This window comes from Alligator mississippiensis, chromosome 14 (assembly GCF_030867095.1).
Source record: "Alligator mississippiensis isolate rAllMis1 chromosome 14, rAllMis1, whole genome shotgun sequence".
Taxonomy (NCBI): domain Eukaryota; kingdom Metazoa; phylum Chordata; order Crocodylia; family Alligatoridae; genus Alligator; species Alligator mississippiensis.
In genome coordinates this window covers 19393888-19413938 of record NC_081837.1, presented here as the reverse complement: position 1 = coordinate 19413938, position 20051 = coordinate 19393888, and the positions used below count along the sequence as shown (strand labels likewise).

Sequence of the window (20051 nt, the reverse complement as noted above, 5' to 3'; positions counted from 1 at the left end):
CAACCTCCAGCACACAGGTCAAATGTGGCCATGGAGCCATGGCATCTGGCCCATGGGGGCTCCCTATGGGTTGGCAAATTTGGTGGTGAGGGAGCAGTGGCAAATAATACTGTCACCCCTCCCCTGCTGCCAAATTCCCAAGCCCTGTGGACCAAATTGGGGTTGGCCATGCTCCCCCCCCCAGGGCCAGACTGGGGCTGAGCCACACCTATGGGCTCAGATCAAGGCTGGGCTATTCCCTAACCCCCTTCTCCCCGCCACACACAGCTGGACCAAGCCCTGCCTTGCCTGTCCCTCAAACTGGATTGGGCCCATTCACTGGAGCACTGTCTGTCTGGCCTGCAGGGCAAAAAGGCTGGGTACCACTGTGTAAGATTAGTCTATAACTTACCCGTGGCTTGCAGTAGCTGCAACCAGTTTCTTCTCCAAGGCCTGGATATCATCCACTGTCAATCTTACCAGGCATACACCAGCCAGCCTTAGCAGCGGTGAATGGTGTTGAGCCTTACCAAGGATGTAACAGAGCTGCTGGATGAGAAACCAGGAGGCTCCGGGCCCGGTTTGCGGCCTCCCGCTGATGCAGGGCGGGGCTGAGCCTGCCCCCCACGTGTCAGCCCTTGCCGAGGAGAGCACCTCTCTTCCTAGCCTTAAAAACATTCACCTCTTCATGAAGTTTTGCCTCTTGCAGAAGAAAGCTGGATTTCCCTTGCAGCGCTTGGGAAGAGCTGCCTCTTGTGAGTCCCAGCTCCTGTCTCCAAGCTGGCTGGGCCTCACCTGAGCTTCCCCGTACTTTTATTTGGTTGGGAAACCAAATGATATGAAATACCTAGGGAAATTGCCTTTGACAGCATGTGTGGGGCAAGCTCCAGCCCAGAAGGCAGCAAAATGTCTGTTCACCCCAGGGACGGGCAGCCTTAGACCAGGTTGCACTTGGATGGTGGAAGCTGTGCTGCTAACTAAAATAACAGTCAGATATTGTTTGGATCTGCTAACAGTGTTGTGAAGGCACACGCTGTGATTACATTTAAATAAGGGCAAGCTAATTTAATGACTGCTAATGACACTTGTAGGTACGTGAGCAAAAATAATAAGGGACTGACGTGTTCATCTTCAAGGCATAAAGGTCTCCTTGGATGTTTAGCAAGGAATTTTCCTCTGGCATTGCACAGTCAGGTGGGTGCGTCTTGGGTGTCTGGCCTTTCTCTGAAGTACCAGGGGTTGGCTGCTGTTCATTGCCAGACTACATCAGCCAGCATTTCTGGCCCACACTGCCAAATCCTGCGTGTAATATAATGAAACTGAAGCATGGGAAGAAATTTACATTACATCTCTTTTGGATGGTGTTAGGCCTTGTGGCCTTGTATATAGCAAAACATCTGAATCTTCTTTCAACTGGGTTAAAATCCTAAGCAATGTGTCAGCAAGAAGATTGCAGTGGAAAGTAGGCTGGGCTTGTTTGATAATTAAAAAGACTGTGGCAACTTCCTCTCTTGGAACACTTACAGTTTTGCTTGAAGGGATTGTTGCCAAGATTGGTAAGCTTGAGGGGTTTACATTTGATTTGATCTGGGCAATGCTATATTTCCATGTTTTTTCTAGGTGTTTCCAGGCTTCATGAATCAAAATACTCTGTCCTGCAGTAGACTTGCACTTGGCGTTGTGTTTAGCTCAGCCGAAACAGACCTGGAGTGAAAGTAAATTGCCCTGATCACTATCATCCTGTCCTAACTGTTGAGTTAAGGACAGGTAACGCAAAAGGTACAGTACAAGCACAATCTTTAAGGGGCACAGGGAGATAGAGACTAACATTTGCCTTTCCCACACTTAGGCATTTGGACATCACAGTCGTGCCCAGAGTGCTCCCTCGAGAGCAGACTGAAACTAACCAAGACTTGCTTACTGCTTCTCAGCTGCTGCTTCTGTTAACTTTACGGCTGAACCAAGAGCAGCAGCATTAGTCTAATCTTAGGGGTGGAAGAAAAGAAACAATCTTTGAGAGGAAGAGACGCGCTAAGATGCAGGGTGTGTCTAGGGCAGTGGTACTCAACCTTTTTAGATTCAGGGCACCCCTTGTTAAATTTGGGGCACCCGCCAGCTCTTACCGTCACTTGTTTCTTGATGGGAAAAGTAGCAGAGCAATTTTTTGCAATAGAAGAACTCGAAAGACCACAACAGGTCAGAATGGTTTTGATTTTATGGGTTCCTATTTGAAATCTTGTGAATTTTACAGGTGTTTTTACACCTAATAGTGCAGCGTGCCATGCAGTATCCTAAAAAGAATCTAATGGCACCCCAGGGTGCCACGGTACGCTGTTTGAGAATCACCGGTCTATGATTTGGAAGATGAGGTCCACAAATGATATATGGGGCTGTGTTGCTGTTCCACGCTGTGGGCTGTGTTGCAGCCGCCCCAGGAGCAGCCAACACCATCTGCCTGCAGCTGCTGGGCTGCACCATGCCCCAACCCCCCAGGGGCTCCACTTTTCCCCACTCACCCCAACACCTGCTGCAGCAGCCCCAGAGCAGCCGACAACACCACCTGCCTGCACCGTGGCATGGCGCAGCCCAAGAGCTGGCGTGAGTGGGGACAGGTGGAGCCCTGGGGGGTTCGGGGCACAGTGCAGCCCAGCGGCTGCAGGCAGCTGGTGTCAGCTGCTCCCAGAGCAGCTGCAACAGGGGCTGGGGTAAGTGGGGCCTTAGTCCCATGGCCCTTTCCCCTCCCCCCACAGACTTACCTGCTTTGGGGGGGGTGTGCCTATGCTGATCGCATAAGAGTGAATTTACCTCACATATAGTGAATTTGGGGTATAAAAAGGGTCATCGTATAAGAGCTAATTCACATATACAGAACCCGCATAACTCGAGGGAAACCTGTATAGCACTTTGTTTCATAGATTTCCAGGAGTTTTACAAAGAAGGTTGGTATCATTTCCATTTTTGGGGATAAATGCTGAGCGGAAAGTCCTGGCAATGTGAGCAGTGACACTTCCTTGTTCTGTTCCTTCTGTGTTCAGGAAAACAAGACTTGGATGGTTCTTTGTAAATATGCACCATTGCATGAAACAAACACCTGATTTCAGCCGTTTCTCTTCTGAACAGAAACAACTTTATGTCCTCAGTTCAGGTGAAGTCTTATGGAAGGAGTTCTGAAATAATCTTAAAAAAAAACATTTCTTGTGTTTCTTCTTTGGCATTTGCGAGAGGGTGACTCCACGGCTGTCTCATGCCAACTCGGCAGTGGTACTCTCTGCAGTGAAAGTCTTGATGAAGTTCCTGGAGCTCTTACCCAAGGACTCAGACTACTCCAACATGCTGCTAAAGAAACTAGCTCCTCCGCTTGTAACGCTGCTGTCAGGAGAACCTGAAGTTCAGTATGTTGCTCTGAGGAATATCAACTTAATTGTGCAGAAAAGGTAAAGACTGGAGTGCTGCCCTCCTTGGGTGCAATGAAAGGGTGCTGGTTGATATGTACAAGCTTACTTGGAAGACTTAAGCTCTAGATGCATCTGTGATGAAATGGTTGACTAGTTGTCACAAGAGTGTTCAGCCAGTAAGACTTTTTTTAGTTTTTGGTTTTCATAGATTCATAGATTCATAGATGTTAGGGTCGGAAGGGACCTCAATAGATCATCAAGTCCGACCCCCTGCATAAGCAGGAAAGAGTGCTGGGTCTAGATGACCCCAGCTAGATACTCGTCTAACCTCCTCTTGAAGACCCCCAGGGTAGGGGAGAGCACCACCTCCCTTGGGAGCCCGTTCCAGACCCTGGCCACTCGAACTGTGAAGAAGTTCTTCCTAATGTCCAGTCTAAATCTGCTCTCTGCTAGCTTGTGGCCATTGTTTCTTGTAACCCCCGGGAGCGCCTTGGTGAATAAATCCTCACCAATTCCCTTCTGTGCCCCCGTGATAAACTTATAGGCAGCCACAAGGTCGCCTCTCAACCTTCTCTTGCGGAGGCTGAAAAGGTCCAGTTTCTCTAGTCTCTCCTCGTAGGGCTTGGTCTGCAGGCCCTTGACCATACGAGTTGCCCTTCTCTGTACCCTCTCCAGGTTATCCGCATCCTTCCTGAAGTGTGGCGCCCAGAATTGCACGCAGTACTCCAACTGCGGTCTGACCAGCGCCCTATAGAGGGGAAGTATCACCTCCCTGGACCTATTCGTCATGCATCTGCTGATGCACGATAAAGTGCCATTGGCTTTTCTGATGGCTTCGTCACACTGCCAGCTCATGTTCATCTTGGAGTCCACTAGGACTCCAAGATCCCTTTCCACCTCTGTGCCACCCAGCAGGTCATTCCCTAGGCTGTAGGTATGCTGGACATTTTTCCTCCCTAGGTGCAGCACTTTGCATTTCTCCTTGTTGAACTGCATCCTGTTGTTTTCTGCCCACTTGTCCAATCTATCCAGGTCTGCCTGCAGCTGTTCCCTGCCCTCCGGCATGTCCACTTCTCCCCATAGCTTTGTGTCATCTGCAAACTTGGACAGAGTACATTTCACTCCCTCGTCCAAGTCGCTGATGAAGACATTAAAGAGTATCGGTCCAAGGACCGAACCCTGCGGGACCCCACTGCCCACACCCTTCCAGGTTGAGACCGACCCATCTACCACGACTCCTTGGGTGCGACCCTCTAGCCACTTCGCCACCCACCGGACTGTACAGTCATCCACATCACAGCCTCTTAGCTTGTTCACCAGTATGGGGTGGGATACCGTATCGAAGGCCTTCCTGAAGTCTAAGTATACGACATCCACCCCTCCTCCTGTGTCCAGGCGTTTCGTAACCTGGTCATAGAAAGAGACTAGGTTGGTCAGGCACGATCTGCCCGCCACAAACCCATGCTGGTTTCCCCAGCTGGTTTTTTAAGTGGATGATCTAGGACACTATTATTTTCTTCCTTTTCCTGTCATAGTGACAGCCAGAAGGACCCTTCCCTCCATGCAGTAAAGTAAAGAATCTAAACCAATAGAAGGGATTCATGAACATGGAGCTCTGCTGAATTAGAGGGCATGTGGTTGGTTTCTTTGAAACCAGTCCATTCTTGTGTACTCTTCAGATAGACGGTGGCAGCTTGAACTGTACATTTTGAAAGCATCGCTCTGCCACTAGAGCTTTGTGATTTCTTTTTGAACAACTGTTCTCGCATCTGTTTGCAAATCTGTGCTGAACTGATATCAGTGAATTCCCAGCAAAAGCTGAAGTTGATTTAAAAACTAAACTACTTGTGTGTGAAATAGGAAGCCGTTTAATTTTCAGGCTTGGGTTGATTCATGTGTTCTCCAGGCCTGAGATCTTGAAGCAAGAAATCAAGGTGTTCTTTGTGAAGTACAATGACCCCATTTATGTCAAACTGGAAAAGCTGGACATCATGATCCGCCTGGCCTCTCAAGCAAACATCGCCCAGGTCAGCTCCTCAAGGTGCTTTTAGCCCTGCATGCATCCTTGGGATGGCAAACAATGTGAAGGAGGATTTATGTACGAATTGATACCTCCTTAAATTGTTCTCAACTACTGTGCAAGAAATGACAGCAAATCAATGCTCCCTTCAGCACAGTATATTCTTTAGTTACTTAAAAGCAGGAGCAGCACACCTGTTAATTGGGTTTTACATTTTTGTAGTTGGGTCTCAGCAGAGCTGAGGTTAAAATTTAGGAAACTCTTGACTGTTCATGCTGTGCATCTTCTCTGTCCTGTTACTACATTGCTGAAATGCCATGGTGTGTCCATTCTCTTTGGCAATATTTGTGAGCTCAAAGAGCCAGTCTGCATGAGAGAGCTTTAAGAGCAGCGAGCAAAGAGCAAGTGGGCACAAATTCTCGAGACAAATGTTTTTCTTCTTTTTTGCAACGCCTTTGTGACATAACCAATTCACATCAGCTCTTTCATACACATGGAACATATGAGAAACAAGAATATAAATGCTCTGCTGGGTCAGACTACAGATCCATCTAGCTCAATATCTCGTCCCTCATAGTAACAGAGTAAATTCTAAAGGGAAGAGTTTAAGCAGGACATACAGTATCTCAAATGATCCCTCCCCTGCGCCTCTCTCTTCACTGCTTCCAGCATTCAGGGTCCTAGGTTGTCCTAACTTTGAATTTGTACTCTATTGCATTAATACCCACTGAGGGACCTATCCACCATGAATTTGGTCAATCCCCTTTTGAACCTGGTTAAATTATCAGCTTCCAAATGAGGAGGAGCAGATGAGTTTGAAGTAGTAATACTATACAATAACACATCCCATTTGTATTTTAAATATCTCTAGGACTAAAAAAAAAATGTCAACCCAAAATTTTCCCAAGAAAGAATTGCTTCTCTTAGGCAAAGTGTCCTAGAACCTTTATGCATCTACCCGCAAGGACTGCTGTTGTGCCCCAGAATTCATGCATCTCCGTGCATCAGACTGATAGGCCAGGGGTGTGCAAAATGGCAGATCTAGCTGGTAGCTGGACTCTATTTGGTAGCAGCCCTTGCCCACATGGCTGAGGCTGATCTCCATGGAGACCCCAGCCACAGCTCACTGTGATACCAAGGCTACAGTTGCCATGGAGACCAGCCCCAGCTGCACTGGCGGGACGTGCGGCAGGGCAGGGGGCTGCTCCGGTGTCACTGGGATCTTGCAGCAGGGGCAGCTTGGTCAGGGCCAGGGCAGAGCCACAGTCTCAGCCTGCATGTTCTTGGCAGGCGTGTGTAGGCAGCAGATCGTGCCTTGGCCCTCGCTCGGGACCACACTGTCACCGCTGCAAGGAGCCAGGGCAGAGCCGCGATGCGCTGCCTGCGAGCTCCTGCCCAGTGGGCAGTCTGCAGATCACAGCTCTGCCCTGGCCCCCACCAAGCTGCCCCGCCACAAAATCCCAGCGGCTCCAGAACAGCCCCCTGCCATGCGCCCTGCCAGCACAGCTGGGGCTGGTTTCCATGTGGCCAGGGGCTGCTGGGAAATGGACTCCACAGCCAGCCAGACTTTGCACACCTCTGTGATAGGCCTATAAAGGAATGGACAGCACTAGCTCCCTTCTCCCCTTTTTCTCCTATACTCTCTGGTGCTGCTTCTAAATAAAGGATGGATTGTGCTAACAAGTTGGTCAAGGAAATTTGAAAATAGGTCAGATTGTGTCATTCTTCTTTCACCCACAGTGAAGTTGATCTTGCTGCTTCATTCTAGGCAGCCCTTCTCTAGGTGGAGTTCAGAGTTTGAATCTAGAGACTGCTCCTGGAGTTAAAGGAGTATATTCATTTAATACCTGCACCTACAGTTATGGAGGGGACATTTTAGATTAAGTTTAAATATAAAACTTGAATTGTATTTACTGTACTCTCTGCCATGGGACACTATAGCTCCACTTACAGTCTAATAACCAAGCTTGGTTAGAAGTGAAAGAGTCATTGGAAATGTTACCCTTCACTCCCTGACCCAAACAACTCAGGTTTTGTGTGATGCTGCCCAACAGGTTCTGGCAGAACTCAAGGAATATGCTCCTGAGGTGGATGTTGACTTTGTCCGTAAGGCTGTGCGAGCAATTGGACGATGTGCCATCAAGGTTGAGGTAAGTATTTGGCATTTGTTTCTAGACTTCGCTATGACATGTGCAACAGCACAATTTTTGAGCTCTTTGGCAACGCTGATGTATTTCCCTCCTCTACCCTGCATGGTGGGGAAGGCTCCTTATCCCTGTCTTAAAGATTGAATGACTTGCTTATGGTTATACATGGGTCTGTGCCAGAGTCTAAGATGGAACATGAAAATCGTGACTTTCAATTCAGTGCCTTAGAGGGGATGGTCTTATGAGTCTCTTGGATCTTGAGGTTGTGGCGGATTCTTAGCTGATATAAATTGCCATCACTCCACTGGCTTCAGTAGAATAATGACAATTACCCACAATGGCTGTGAGCTGGCATTTGGGGAAGGGAAAAGAGAGACCGTGTTTATTGCATAAAAAAGCAGAAAAATGTTTCTCTAAAATGGTCGATGGCCCCAGATGCGTTTGAACAAGAGCTTGGAGAAGTGTTGAAGATTTGTTATTTTTCAGTATTCAGATTTGAAGTCCCCCATCCTCGTCCTGCCCTTTAGATCGTTTAGTGTTCAGATCATTTTGTGTTAAAGGTCTGTAAAACTTCTAGATTTATTTCAGTGTTCAACATTCCTTTTCAGTTTAAAGGTTGAAACTATTTTCAAAGGAAAACAGTAGGCAATATATTAGTTTACTATTTTTAGGCAAACTTGTACTTCTCAAGGGTTGGACAGATCTATGAAGAGAGCAGGGACTTGTGGTGTAAAGTCCTGGCTTCTTAAGCCACTGTAGATAAACTCATGCAAAGTACTATGTGGACACTTATGCTTCAGGTTAAATCAAACTTGTTTAAATTTAGCTCAAGTCGCTGTTGACTTTGGGAGCATATTTAAGCGAACCCAAAACAAACCTGCCTTAAACTAAAGTGTCCACACACAGATTTGCACCATTTGCTTTCTTCTAGGGGATATGATCCATTTGCTGCCTCCTGCCTTGCTGTCACCTAGTTCCTCTGGTCTGAATAGATTTTGGCTGAAGATTTTTACCTCTGTGGACTTCCCGCCACATGTCGGAGGCAGCAGAGGAGGTAATCTCCTGCCAGCCCATTTGCATTTCTAATTTTGGTGAATCTTTTCTAGTCAAATAATGAGGAGGAGACTGTTTAAAAACCAGCAACAGCAAACAGTTGGGCTCCTGAGGCAGAAAGTGCTACCTCTGTAAAGGAGCTTGAACAAATATGGAGGTGATGCATTTACAGGCTAGTATTCTCCAAATCTCTTACTTGAATCCACTCCAGTCCCTCCACATCAGCAGTTGAGCTAACCGGGCCCTCTGATTTCCACAGAATCAGGTTGCTAAGATATCAGGATGCTGTAGGAGGCCTCTTGCCTGCTCTCACACATCAGGTCTTGTGAGACTCATGTCCAGTATATGTAAGGACTTAATAAGATGCCTAGCTTATTTTCAGTGATAATTCTTTACCATATTACCATAAAAATGCACGTCCTAATAAACAGTTAATTTTACTTTTAGCATCTTGTGAAGACTTTGCTTTTGAAAATTAAGGTCTGTTTATTTCTCTAACGATAGCTTGAAAAGAAGGCAATCTCAAAACAATCCACTATAGCATGTAAGAGGACTCTTGTCTCTGGGTTAATAGATACCTGTTCCCAGGGCAACAGAGTTTATTAGAGGCCATTTCCTTCATGGATTGTAACTAATGGAGGAATCTCCTCATTCTCTGAGCCATCAAAGCTCTCAAGTTTTCGATGGCTTAAAAATCTTCCTTTGACACAGGACAGAGCCAGCAGGAGCTCCTGATGGAAAGTTCACAGGGAACCTCATCTCCGCCTGCAGGAATCCTGCCTTTCATCTAATTGTGTCTGTTCTAGGAGAGTAGATTCATGAATATATTTGTATCCACTGCGATTAGAGGCTGGGATGCATTCCTCTAGTTTGGGAGCACATGCATTATCTGTCAGGGGTACAGGGAATTGTGTATTGGCTAACTCTCTGCAAGGCAAAAGAGAAACATGCCACCTGCAGCTATCGTCATAGGGATACAAATGAAGCATCAGCCCGGCCCCAAAACTTCCCATCAGGTTAGAGTAGACAGGCTAAACAAGACACTGAGTGCAAGTAGCAAAGCTAATGTAGTAAATACAGTAGGTGTGGGGGGTGTGGGGACATGGCAGGAGGGGTCAAATCCCATTCACAGTAAGACTTCCTCTGGAGAGACATCAGCAAAAGTTCTCAAATAATTGCAGGAGTGGGATCTTTACAGTACAATTTACAGAATTGGGCTCACCTTTACTGGGCTGTGTTTGGTTTCTGTAGAACAGCAGCAATTTTGAATACCCCCTAGCTGGAAACTGCTTCTTTTCATATTGGCTTGGTTTCTACCTTTGCACTGCACAGTAGTCTGCCACACACACACATCATTTCTGAACTGATATGTTTTTGTATGGAGTCTGCCTGCAGAACCCTCTCAAATGCCTGTCCCACAATAATAAACTCCCCCCATATGGCGAGATGCATCTTGCCAAGAGTCAAAGTAGAATTGCATGTCCTTCCATAACAATTCCCTTATAAAGAGCTCCTCATGGTACAGATCAGTACTGTGTAAACATAGGATATTATCCCTGGCATAAGAGAGCATTCTGCAGACTGTTCAATGGGTCAGAATTACCCATATTAATTTGCTTGTTCTGTTCCTGGTGCAGTTCTCAGCACTTGGACAATGAGGTTTCATCAATTTCACTTTTAAGTTCTCATGCCCCGCTGCATTGTTTGGACTGCAAGCAAAAATATTTCTAATGGCAAGCTAGGCTTTGTGCAGCTACTTTGAAAAGAAATCATACTGTTTTAGTACAATTATAACCCATGTTCCTTTAAGGTCAAGTAGGAAGAATGAAAAGTTCACCTTGTTTGAAATCAGGGAGCAAAGTGGAGTTGTAGAACTGCTTCATGTCCATCGTTGCTATTGAACATCTGGGAAGAGATGAAATAACTCATCTGGATATGTCTTCCTTACTGGCTGAGCCTGTGGAACTCATTGAGATCCCAAGTGAACAGACAGCCCAAAAGTCCATCTGCACAACATTTGTAGCCTGGAGACCCTGAGGCTTTTCAGCTTCACAGTCCTCAAATGATGGCTTCTTACACCTCAAATCATGGCTTCCCAAGCAAGCAAGAGAAGAGATCAGAGCACCCTGTTATCAAGGCAGACACCTTTCAATTACAAGGTTCCAGGTTGTATTTTTCTTGCTGTCTTAATGGTGTGACACACTGAGCAGTGCTGAGGAGGACACCTTTGGTATTCTGTGTGCCTCTGTAAGAGACATTTCTAGGTAGCCTTTTGTTTTCAGTGCAAGGCCAGGACAAGTATGCAATTAAAGGTGTGCCCCTTTTCTACCTCTTCCTGTTGCCAGTGCTGTCACTGAGTAGGATGCTACACTTGGAAAAATGTCGTTTTCTTGGCTGGGAGGAGGTTCCTGGTCACTTGAGCCAAATGTCACAGACTTGATTTATTTGCTGCCTGAGGTTTGTCCATGAGATTTTGCCAGTTCTCAAACTGAGCTTCTGATTTTGCTGTTTAATCCCCTTTGTTCCTCCTTACCACCCCCAAGCACTTCAAGATTGAAGGGGACTATTAGCTCACTCAAGTCTAAGATCCACCTACGTAGATATTGTCTGTACCCTATAATGTTTGTGTCTCTCTACTGAATGCTCTGTGAATATATTTATGGTGGCTGCTTATACACTGCCTTGAGCAGTCTGTTCCTCAGGTTTAATCATTGGCTATGTAATGAGGCTTTATATGTACTCTGCTAACACCTCATTCTAGGCCCTGTTGCATCTGAGCCATTTATAGCTCTTGGGTGTGGCATCCTTTGCTAGTACCCCTCAGAGCGTTGTCTTCCTGATTTTCCTATCTGCTAATGAATATAGCTCTACTAGCTAGATATTCTGTTAGCACAGAGAGCATTCTAGCATCCAGTCTTACCCTGTAATGGTGCTTAAAGCTAAGGTTTCAAGCCAGTTAGTCTTTAAATTGTTCTAGCCATAGTTAATCTAAGAGAGGTCTCTGGCCATAGAGTTAGTGAACCCACCCCATAGATACTGAAGCTGCTGTTCCATAGTTCCAAGTTTGCTTTGTGGTGCTAATCAGCAGGGAGCTGGGTTTTCTGTCTCCCACAGAAAAACGTAGTAAAACAAGAATTTCCCTCCTTACTGGAGTAAAACATGGGTTTCTCATTTTAGCAGAGAAACCCAAGGATTTTGCAGTTTTGCAGTGAGTTCTCTGCAGGTTGCCAGAGTTCCAGCCTGAAAGGGGCTGGGAGGAGCAAGAGGAAGGTGGTTAGGCAGGGGGTGCCATGTCATCGGTGGTGGCAGTCCCTCAAAGTCGAGGATGACATCCGTTAGGCTTGATGGGTCCTCAGGTGACTGAGAAGCCCGATTCTGGATGCGTACATTCTTTTGCAATGGGGCATGGTGTTACACGGAGGAGTGGGATTCATGTTATGCGGAGGAGTGGGATTCACAGTCCTGGGTTAGTCTCCTTGTCCTTCCTCTACCACTGCCATTTCACCTCAGTATCGAATTGTTGGGCCTCAAAATGGTGTGCACCTTGGTGGACCAGATGGCTCCACACTGAACAGTCAGCAGCTTGCTCCTCCCAGCTGTTGATGTCAATACCTATGTGCTTGAGGGCAACCTTGAGCATGTCTTTGTACCATTTCCTTCAGTCGCCCTTTGAGCATTGGCCAACAGAGAGCTGGGAGAAGAGAATCTGGCGAGGGAGGCGGTTCTCGGACATCTGTACGCGGTGGCCTGTCCATCAGAGTTGATTTCTCAAGAGCAAGGCTTTGATGCTAGTGGACGCAGCTTTGTGGAGGACACTTGTGCTGGTCCAGCAGTCCTCCCATTTGATCCCTGGGATTTGACACGGGCACCGCTGGTGAAAGCTCTCGAGGGTCTTAATGTGGCATCGGTAGACAGTCCAGCTTTCACTGTAGTAGAGGAGGGTGGTCAGCATGACAGCCTTATAAAGCAGGAGCTTTGTTGACTTCCAAAGGTCTCTATTTTCGAAGACACATTGCCGCCGTCTTCAAACTGCGACACTGATGCAGCTGACCTGATGGTAGCCTGTTGAGAGAGGTGGCTGTCGAGATACAGAAAGTGCTCCACGTACTCCAGAGCCTCCTTGTCTACGTAGCTAGCACAAGGGATGTTCAGCTGGCTTGGGGAGGGTGGGTGGAGAACCTTTGTCTTGGCAACGTTCAGGAACAGGCCAAGTCTCTTATATGAAGTGTCAAAGAGATCTAGGGTCACTTGCACATCCTGTGCAAAGTGTCCCATCACACAGCAGTTGTCTACAAACTGAAGGTCATGGATGTCCTTGGTGGTGAGTTTCGTTTTTGCCCAGAAGTGCCCAAGATTGAAAATCTTCCCGTCCAGTTGATACTGGGTACTGATGCCAGATGGTGGATAATCTTGGATGAGGTGGATGATGACGGTCAGGTAGATGGTGAACAAGCTGGGGGTGATCGTGCAACCTTGTTTGACCCCAGTCTGGGTGCAGAAGACGTTGGTTTCAGATCTTCCACTCAGGATAGTGGCAGTCATATCATCACGCAGGAATCTCAGTATGGTGACAGACTTCAGCGGGCAGCCAAGGCATTGGGGGATGGTCCACACAGCTTCACGATTTAAGGAATCAAATGCCTTGGTCAGGTCAATGAAGGCAAGGAACAGTTCTTGATTTTGCTTCCGACATTTTTCTTGGATCTGCCTGGCAACGAAAACCATGTCTGCAGTGCCCCGGGATGGTTGGAAGCCGCATTGGGTTTCTGGAAGGATCTCTGTGGTGATGGGATGAAAGCAGTTCAGGAGGATGTGGGCCAGGATATTACCTGCAGTGGACAGGATAGAAATCCCCCTGTTGTTCCCACAGTCAGATTTGTCTCCCTTCTTGTGGAAGGTCATGATGATCGTGTTCTTGAGATCCCCAGGGATGCCCACTTTGTCCCAAAGGTGGAGGATAAGCTGGTGGAGTTGTGATGCGAGCCGGAAGCCACCAGCATGGTAGACCTCTGTGGGTATACCATTGGGCCCGCAGGCTTTGTTGGTTTTCATCTGTTGGATGGCCTGCCTCAGCTCTCCGATGGTTCGTGGATCACCAAGGGAAACAACCGCAGGGTGTTGCGGGATGACTTGGAGAGTCTCCTCTGATACGGTGGACTCCCAGTTCAGGAGGAGTTCGAAATGCTCCTTCCAGCACAGATGGATGGCATCATCATCCTTGAGGAGCCAGGAGCCATCCTGTGATCGGAGGGGGTTTTGTCCAATGGAGCGGTGTCCATAAGTTGTCTTGGTAGCCTGGAAGAAGTTATGTATGTCATGCTGGTTGGCGTAGCTCTGGATCACGCACACCTTCTCTACCCACCAGTTGTTTTTCATGTCGCGGATGCATCACTGGACCTTAGCCTTCAGCTGGTGGTACACTGCTGTCTTTCGCCGAGTTTGTGGATGGCTTTGCCAGGTGATGAAGGCTGCACGCTTCCACTTGAGGAGATTGCAGATCTGAGTGTCATTGGCGTCAAACCAGTCCTGGTTCTGTTGCAATGCGAACTCAATAGTCTGGGCGCAGGCGTCTTGGACAGCAGACTTGAGTCTGTCCAGTGTGCCTGGATAGAGATGTTATCATTGCTAGGGACTTGCTCCGGTGTACTATACAACTGGGCCTGGAACTCCTCCCACTGTAGAGGGGTACCAGCAGGGCTGTGCAGGCTGTGGGGAAGGTGTGGGGAGTGAGGGGCACCAGCAGGACTGTGGGGGTTGTGTGGTGCCTTTAATTTTAATCATGGATTTGGTGGGTTTTATTAGAGAATTTGCAATTTTTTTATCAGAGAATATGCAACTTTTTATCAGGGAAAACCAGGATCCCTGCCATTTCTCCCTGTAGCTTTTACATGTTTCTCTTCCCCCAGCACATTGTACTAGTCCTCCTTGAACTTCCTTTCAATCCTGAATACTGACAGGCAGCTCCTGCAGGGTGCTAGCCTGTTTTGTGTATTGGCTAGCAAGGGGATGCAGAAGTATTAATGCAGGTAGTGTCTGTTAATATCACTTTTGCATGTGTGCTGACCACTGGTTGGATATCATGTCAGAATAAAACCTTTTTTTTTCTTGTGACAAGCCCTTGAGTTAAAGGACATTGTCTTTGTCCTGCAAAGTTTTGAATATGCCAGCACTAAGCTCCTATCTGCAAACTGTGCATGTGCTCAGGGCTGCTTGCTAGCCTTTGCCTCTGTTTTGGGCTTAGAAGTACACCTCAATTTTCAGATCATATACAACATGTGGGCGGTTTATTTGCTTTGCCTTGCGGCAAATTGTTCTAAGACTACCATACTGCTTTTCTCCTCAGCAATCTGCAGAACGCTGTGTGAGTACCCTGCTGGACCTCATCCAGACCAAGGTCAACTACGTTGTCCAGGAGGCTATTGTTGTCATAAGGGACATCTTCCGCAAGTATCCCAACAAGTAAGTGAAAGTATTACAGGCCTAAGGACCTGAGCAGCTAATGCCTTAAAGGACAACTGCCCCTATTTTGCTCAGTGCCCTGTAACTCAAAGCTCCCATCATTTGTGTAACTTCTCCAGCTTTAATGGATAAGGTGTCTCTCTTTCTGAAAAGTGGACTATTCTAATCCAAGAATGTGGTACCCTAGTGTTGCTAATAGATTGCTCTTTGACACAGTATGTGTTTGAGTGGGAAGAGTTTTCCTCCATACAGATGTTTAGTTTTCATTAAGTACAAGTTAATTAAAATCAATAAAATTCTGATTATGGTGGTTACATTGAAACACTGACCTATCTTACAGCATTAGGCTCCTGTAATTGCTAGCGTCTGTCGGGTGATTTTATAAGCCACCTCCAGCAGAAGGTTCACAAGCTTAAAAACATGTTTCACCTCCCAAGAGCTCAGGGTGTTGTTTCAAACAAACTCCATTTGTTAAATGTTACCATGGGCTTAGCCTTCTGTTTTCATAGTTTCATAGTTGGTAGGGTTGGAAGGGACCTGAGGAGATCATCTAGTCCAACCCCCTGCCGTGGCAGGAAAGAATACTGGGGTCAAACGACCCCGGCCAGATGGTCGTCCAGCCTCCTTTTAAAGACCTCCAGGGTAGGAGCCAGCACCACTTCTTTTGGAAGTTGGTTCCAGGTCCTAGCCTCCCTGACAGTGAAATAGCTCTTCCTAATGTCTAGCCTGGAACTACCCTCTGCTAGCTTATGTCCATTGTTTCTTGTAACTCCCAGGATTGCTCGGGGGAACAGAGATGCTCTCATTGCCTGTTGGTCCCCCTTGACTAGTTTGTAAACGGCCACTAGATCCCCTCTTAGCCTTCTCTTTTGGAGGCTGAACAGGTTCAGGTCCCTCAGCCTCTCCTTGTATGGCCTGCCCTGCTGCCCCCTGATCATGCGGGTGGCCCTCCTTTGGACCCTTTCCATATTGGCCACATTTCTCCTGAAGTGTGGCGCCCAGAACTGGACGCAGTACTCCAGCTGCGGCCTGACCAGTGTCGCATAGAGGGGGAGGATCACCTCCTTGGACCTGCTTGAGATGCATCTGTGGATGCACGACAAGGTATGGTTGGCCTCCCTGACTGCGTCCCCACGCTGTCGGCCCATGTTCATTGTGGCGTCAATGATGACTCCAAGATCCTTTTCTGTCTCAGCACTGGCAAGCAGGGAGTTCCCCAGCCTGTAGGTGTGTCGTTGGTTCTTCCTCCCCTTTTATTTGAGGGACTTGTGTGTGTTCAACTAGTACAGCAGCATCTTTCAACTGAGATGTGAGGATAGATGAGTAGCAAAGGGTATACATACATCTTCAGGCCTCTGTGGCTAATCCTGCTGCCAGTTGCAGGGAGACTCATTACATGCCATAGAGGTACCCCACCAGAGCTGTGTGCTGATGCCAATATTAATTTTAGTGCTAAGCTACTGGGGAGGTATTGATACCCTGGTTAGAAATCCCAGCCAGGAACAGCAGCCAGTGAAAAGGCAAGACCTGATAAAGATTCAAGAGAAGTGACTGAGCTTATTTGACTTGTTGGAGCAAAGATACCTTTTATTAAGGAGACAAATATGGCAAGTCTGTGTCTTGAGTTTTATCTCCTACATAGTCTTGCTGCCTAAAAGAGAAAGAGGAGCCTTTGGAATCTTAACTAAGTGGGCATCATTTACGAAGATGATAGTGTCATTGGAAACATTTTTATCATGTAACTCATCTCCTTGCTGTGTACCATTTTATAGCTCGTAATAATGTAAGTTATCATGATTTTGATCAGAGGGCTTCACCCCTAATGGCATGGCATGGGTTAGAGTGCTAGTTCCACAGTGATGTAATTTGCCCCCAGTAATCAGGCTTTGTTCTGATAAATCAGGTATGAGAGCATCATTGCCACATTGTGTGAGAATCTAGATTGCCTGGATGAGCCGGATGCCAGAGCAGCCATGATCTGGATAGTGGGTGAATATGCAGAAAGAATAGACAATGCAGATGAGCTGCTGGAGAGCTTTTTGGAAGGATTCCATGATGAAAGCACCCAGGTAAAGCTGTGCTCTCCACCCCCATCCTTCAAGGTGATATGCAGTGGCTGACCATAGTATTACTAGAGCTAATTGGAAAACTTCAAATGTTTGGCTAAAATTCAAGGACTCTTGGGAGGCTGTCCTTCAGGATCCCCTGCTTTCATTTCCCTCTGTAGACTGGCTCCCTGGTTTGACTGTGTCTTGCATAATACACCATAATATGTCCTCTAAAAAATAAAACAGGTGGAAAGCAGTGCATGATGGGAGTTTCCATATGTAGTATATAATGGGAAATGTTACTTCTGTCAGGGAAACCAGGACAAATGGGGACACAAGGATATCCCAATGTGAGGCCCCTGAAGGTGCTACAACAGCAAAATATTTTGTGGCTTGGGGCCATTTTGTTTTCTGACAAAAATATCAATGTTATGGGAAGACCTGGCACTTCATGCAAAATTTCATTTAGTTGAAGACCCAGTTTTCTAGAGGACACTCTCTGTTGGAAACTTTCAGCCAGTCCTGAGTGTGAAATTGCATATTACATCAGGAGTGATCCTGACTGACCTAGCTATGCTGGCATAGTGGGGACTCAAATTATTCTGACAAAACTTCACTGTTACTAGTTTAAATCTGGTTCGCTAGGTTGGAGGTTGAAATAAGCTAACACCAGCTAGAGTGCAGTCTTGCCATTATGAGTTGATGGTAGGAGCACTTTGCCAGTATAGCATGTTGGTATTCCTATTGGGGTAATGCACTGCTAGTGTAGCCATGGCCTGAGGCTAAGTCTGAATGGTCCTCTCTGCCATTTGCAGAAGAATTCAGTAGGCTTGTTTTGTGTCTTACTGGAATACTGAGTTAGTGCATCAAGTAGGTAGTTTCTTTTGCTCTGAGGAAAGGAAAGACTTACATATGCTGTCCTAGTTGGCTTTAACATCCCCTCCCCCCCACGTCTGCTTGGGAGAGGTGAACAATGAAGTAACTTATAATGTGGTCATCATTGACCCCAACTGCTTGTTAAGACAGCTTGAGATCTTAATGCAAAACTACAGCAATGGAAGTATAAAATAAAACCTGTGATTTAAAAAAAAAACCCATGGAGCTGTTTAACTCATTGGGCAAAAGGTTCACATGCTTTGTGCTAAATCAGTATTCTGTATTTGCATGTGATCTGTGCAGTTTGCATTAGCTTCTAGCCAGTTAAAATGAGACAGTAGCATATGCTGGTATGCAGGGTTCTGCTGTGTTGTTTGGGTTTGGACAAGGCAGTGTTACAAGCTAACCTCACATTGTAGCTTTGAGTATCTGCATACTTTTATGTTCCTTTCCTAACCTTTGTTGTGTTCCTGCTTTATCTTAGGTGCAGCTCACTCTGCTGACCGCTATAGTGAAGCTGTTCTTAAAGAAGCCCTCAGAAACGCAGGAGCTGGTTCAGCAGGTCCTAAGCCTGGCCACACAGGTATGCCAAGCTGTATCCAGTAGGAACCCAGGTGGTCCAAGCATCGTGATGCTGGCAGACAGTACCGTGTGCTCTGCCTTGACAATGCCAAGGGAACTAGATGTGCCAAGAGACAGGAATGAAGGGTTTCTACAGCATAACCAGTTCCTCCACTCTGAGTCAAAGGGCTGTGACTTTCAGTGTTTGGGTTTTCCAAGGCACTATTGCTGTGGTGTAGTTGCTGCTTAATTCTTCTTCAACCCTTGGTCCTACCCTGGTTTTGTCTCTGTGATGTGGAACACGAAGCATAGGATGGGTAGGTTCCATAGAGATCCAAAGAATCTTCTCCCTCAGAAAGATGGCTTGTAGTTAAAATCAGAGAGATGAAGTGGAAGAGAAGAGATGTCGGGACTGGCAAACATTTTGTAACCAGCGGGCATTGGAGCAGAACACTAGCAGTGTTATGAAATCAAAAGAACAAGGCTTTCTTTTGCTCCCAGGCTACCAACAAAAGTGGCAATGTTGTTGGACATTTTTAATACTGGATTTCGACCAGCTTGCATGGGCTGCTGAGCAGAGATCCCCTGACCTTGGATCCCTGTGAATCTGAACCAGATTTGAACTGACAGCCTGAAGTCCTGCAACTCCAGATCGTTAGAGAGGATTTTCCTCTGACAGGAACAGCGGAGGCCTCAGCTTAGCTCTCTTGCATTCACTGGGGCTAGTCGTCCAGTGCCCTTTGCACCCTCTCTTCCAAAGACCTGCTGCATTGTACAATTAATATAAAATCCCTTCCAGCTTTCAGAGAGTTTGTTCTTTTTCCAAAATGTTTTAAACTGCCATCATCTGGTCTGCTTTGCTTTAAGAAAGGTCACAGGCACGGTCTGCTGGCATTTAGAATCCTCACCTTGATGTGTGGAGCCACTGTTAATGCCATCAAAGAATGGGGTAAAAGTTAGGTTTGGAGCCTGCATAGCAGCAGAGACAAAGATGCCATTAGGCAGTCCCTGAACTTTATGCTTGGTTGGGTCTAGGATACAGTGTATCATTATAGAGAGAGCCTGCAAAAGAAATGTGCCAGGCATTAAACCCCACTCTGCTGAGTCACAAAACACTTAAGAGCCTAGTATGATCCTAGGGTGCCATTTTTTCCCCTCTTGTTTGTCACAAACCTTAATTCAGTCTGGCTTATTGCATATTTCTATGAATAATAATGCAATGCAAGTTGCATAGCAATAGGCCCTTTAGTGTTTTAGTGCTCTGACCTCTGATTCAGAGGTAGAGATACTGTTATTTTTCACTTTAGCATGAGAGTATCTAAGCATGTATTTCTAGCCATCTCTAATTTGAGGGCTTAATGTGTGTCGGGAGAGATCTCCAGAACAAAATGGAGGTGAGATTGTAGCATGTGGTAGGGTACCCGTGCTAGCCCAAATCATCCAGCCTAGATAACAACCTCCCTGAAGACAGAGTAGGAGAAGGAGGTGAGGAGAAAAAAAAATCTACTTTTGT

At 46.6% G+C, this 20051-nt stretch overlaps 1 protein-coding gene across 1 annotated transcript in view; it reads left to right on the top strand.

The window, feature by feature from the left end:
- The first annotated feature begins 2555 nt into the window (after positions 1–2555).
- LOC132244871 (AP-2 complex subunit beta-like) overlaps positions 2556–20051 on the top strand; it is a 31424-nt gene continuing 13928 nt past the window's right edge. Inside the window, exons 1-7 of the mRNA XM_059717534.1 lie at positions 2556–2577; positions 3254–3413; positions 5254–5401; positions 7449–7544; positions 14938–15053; positions 16957–17122; positions 18462–18560. Of these exons, the coding sequence (XP_059573517.1) occupies positions 2556–2577; positions 3254–3413; positions 5254–5401; positions 7449–7544; positions 14938–15053; positions 16957–17122; positions 18462–18560 (807 nt within the window). The remainder of the gene's footprint in view (positions 2578–3253; positions 3414–5253; positions 5402–7448; positions 7545–14937; positions 15054–16956; positions 17123–18461; positions 18561–20051) is intronic.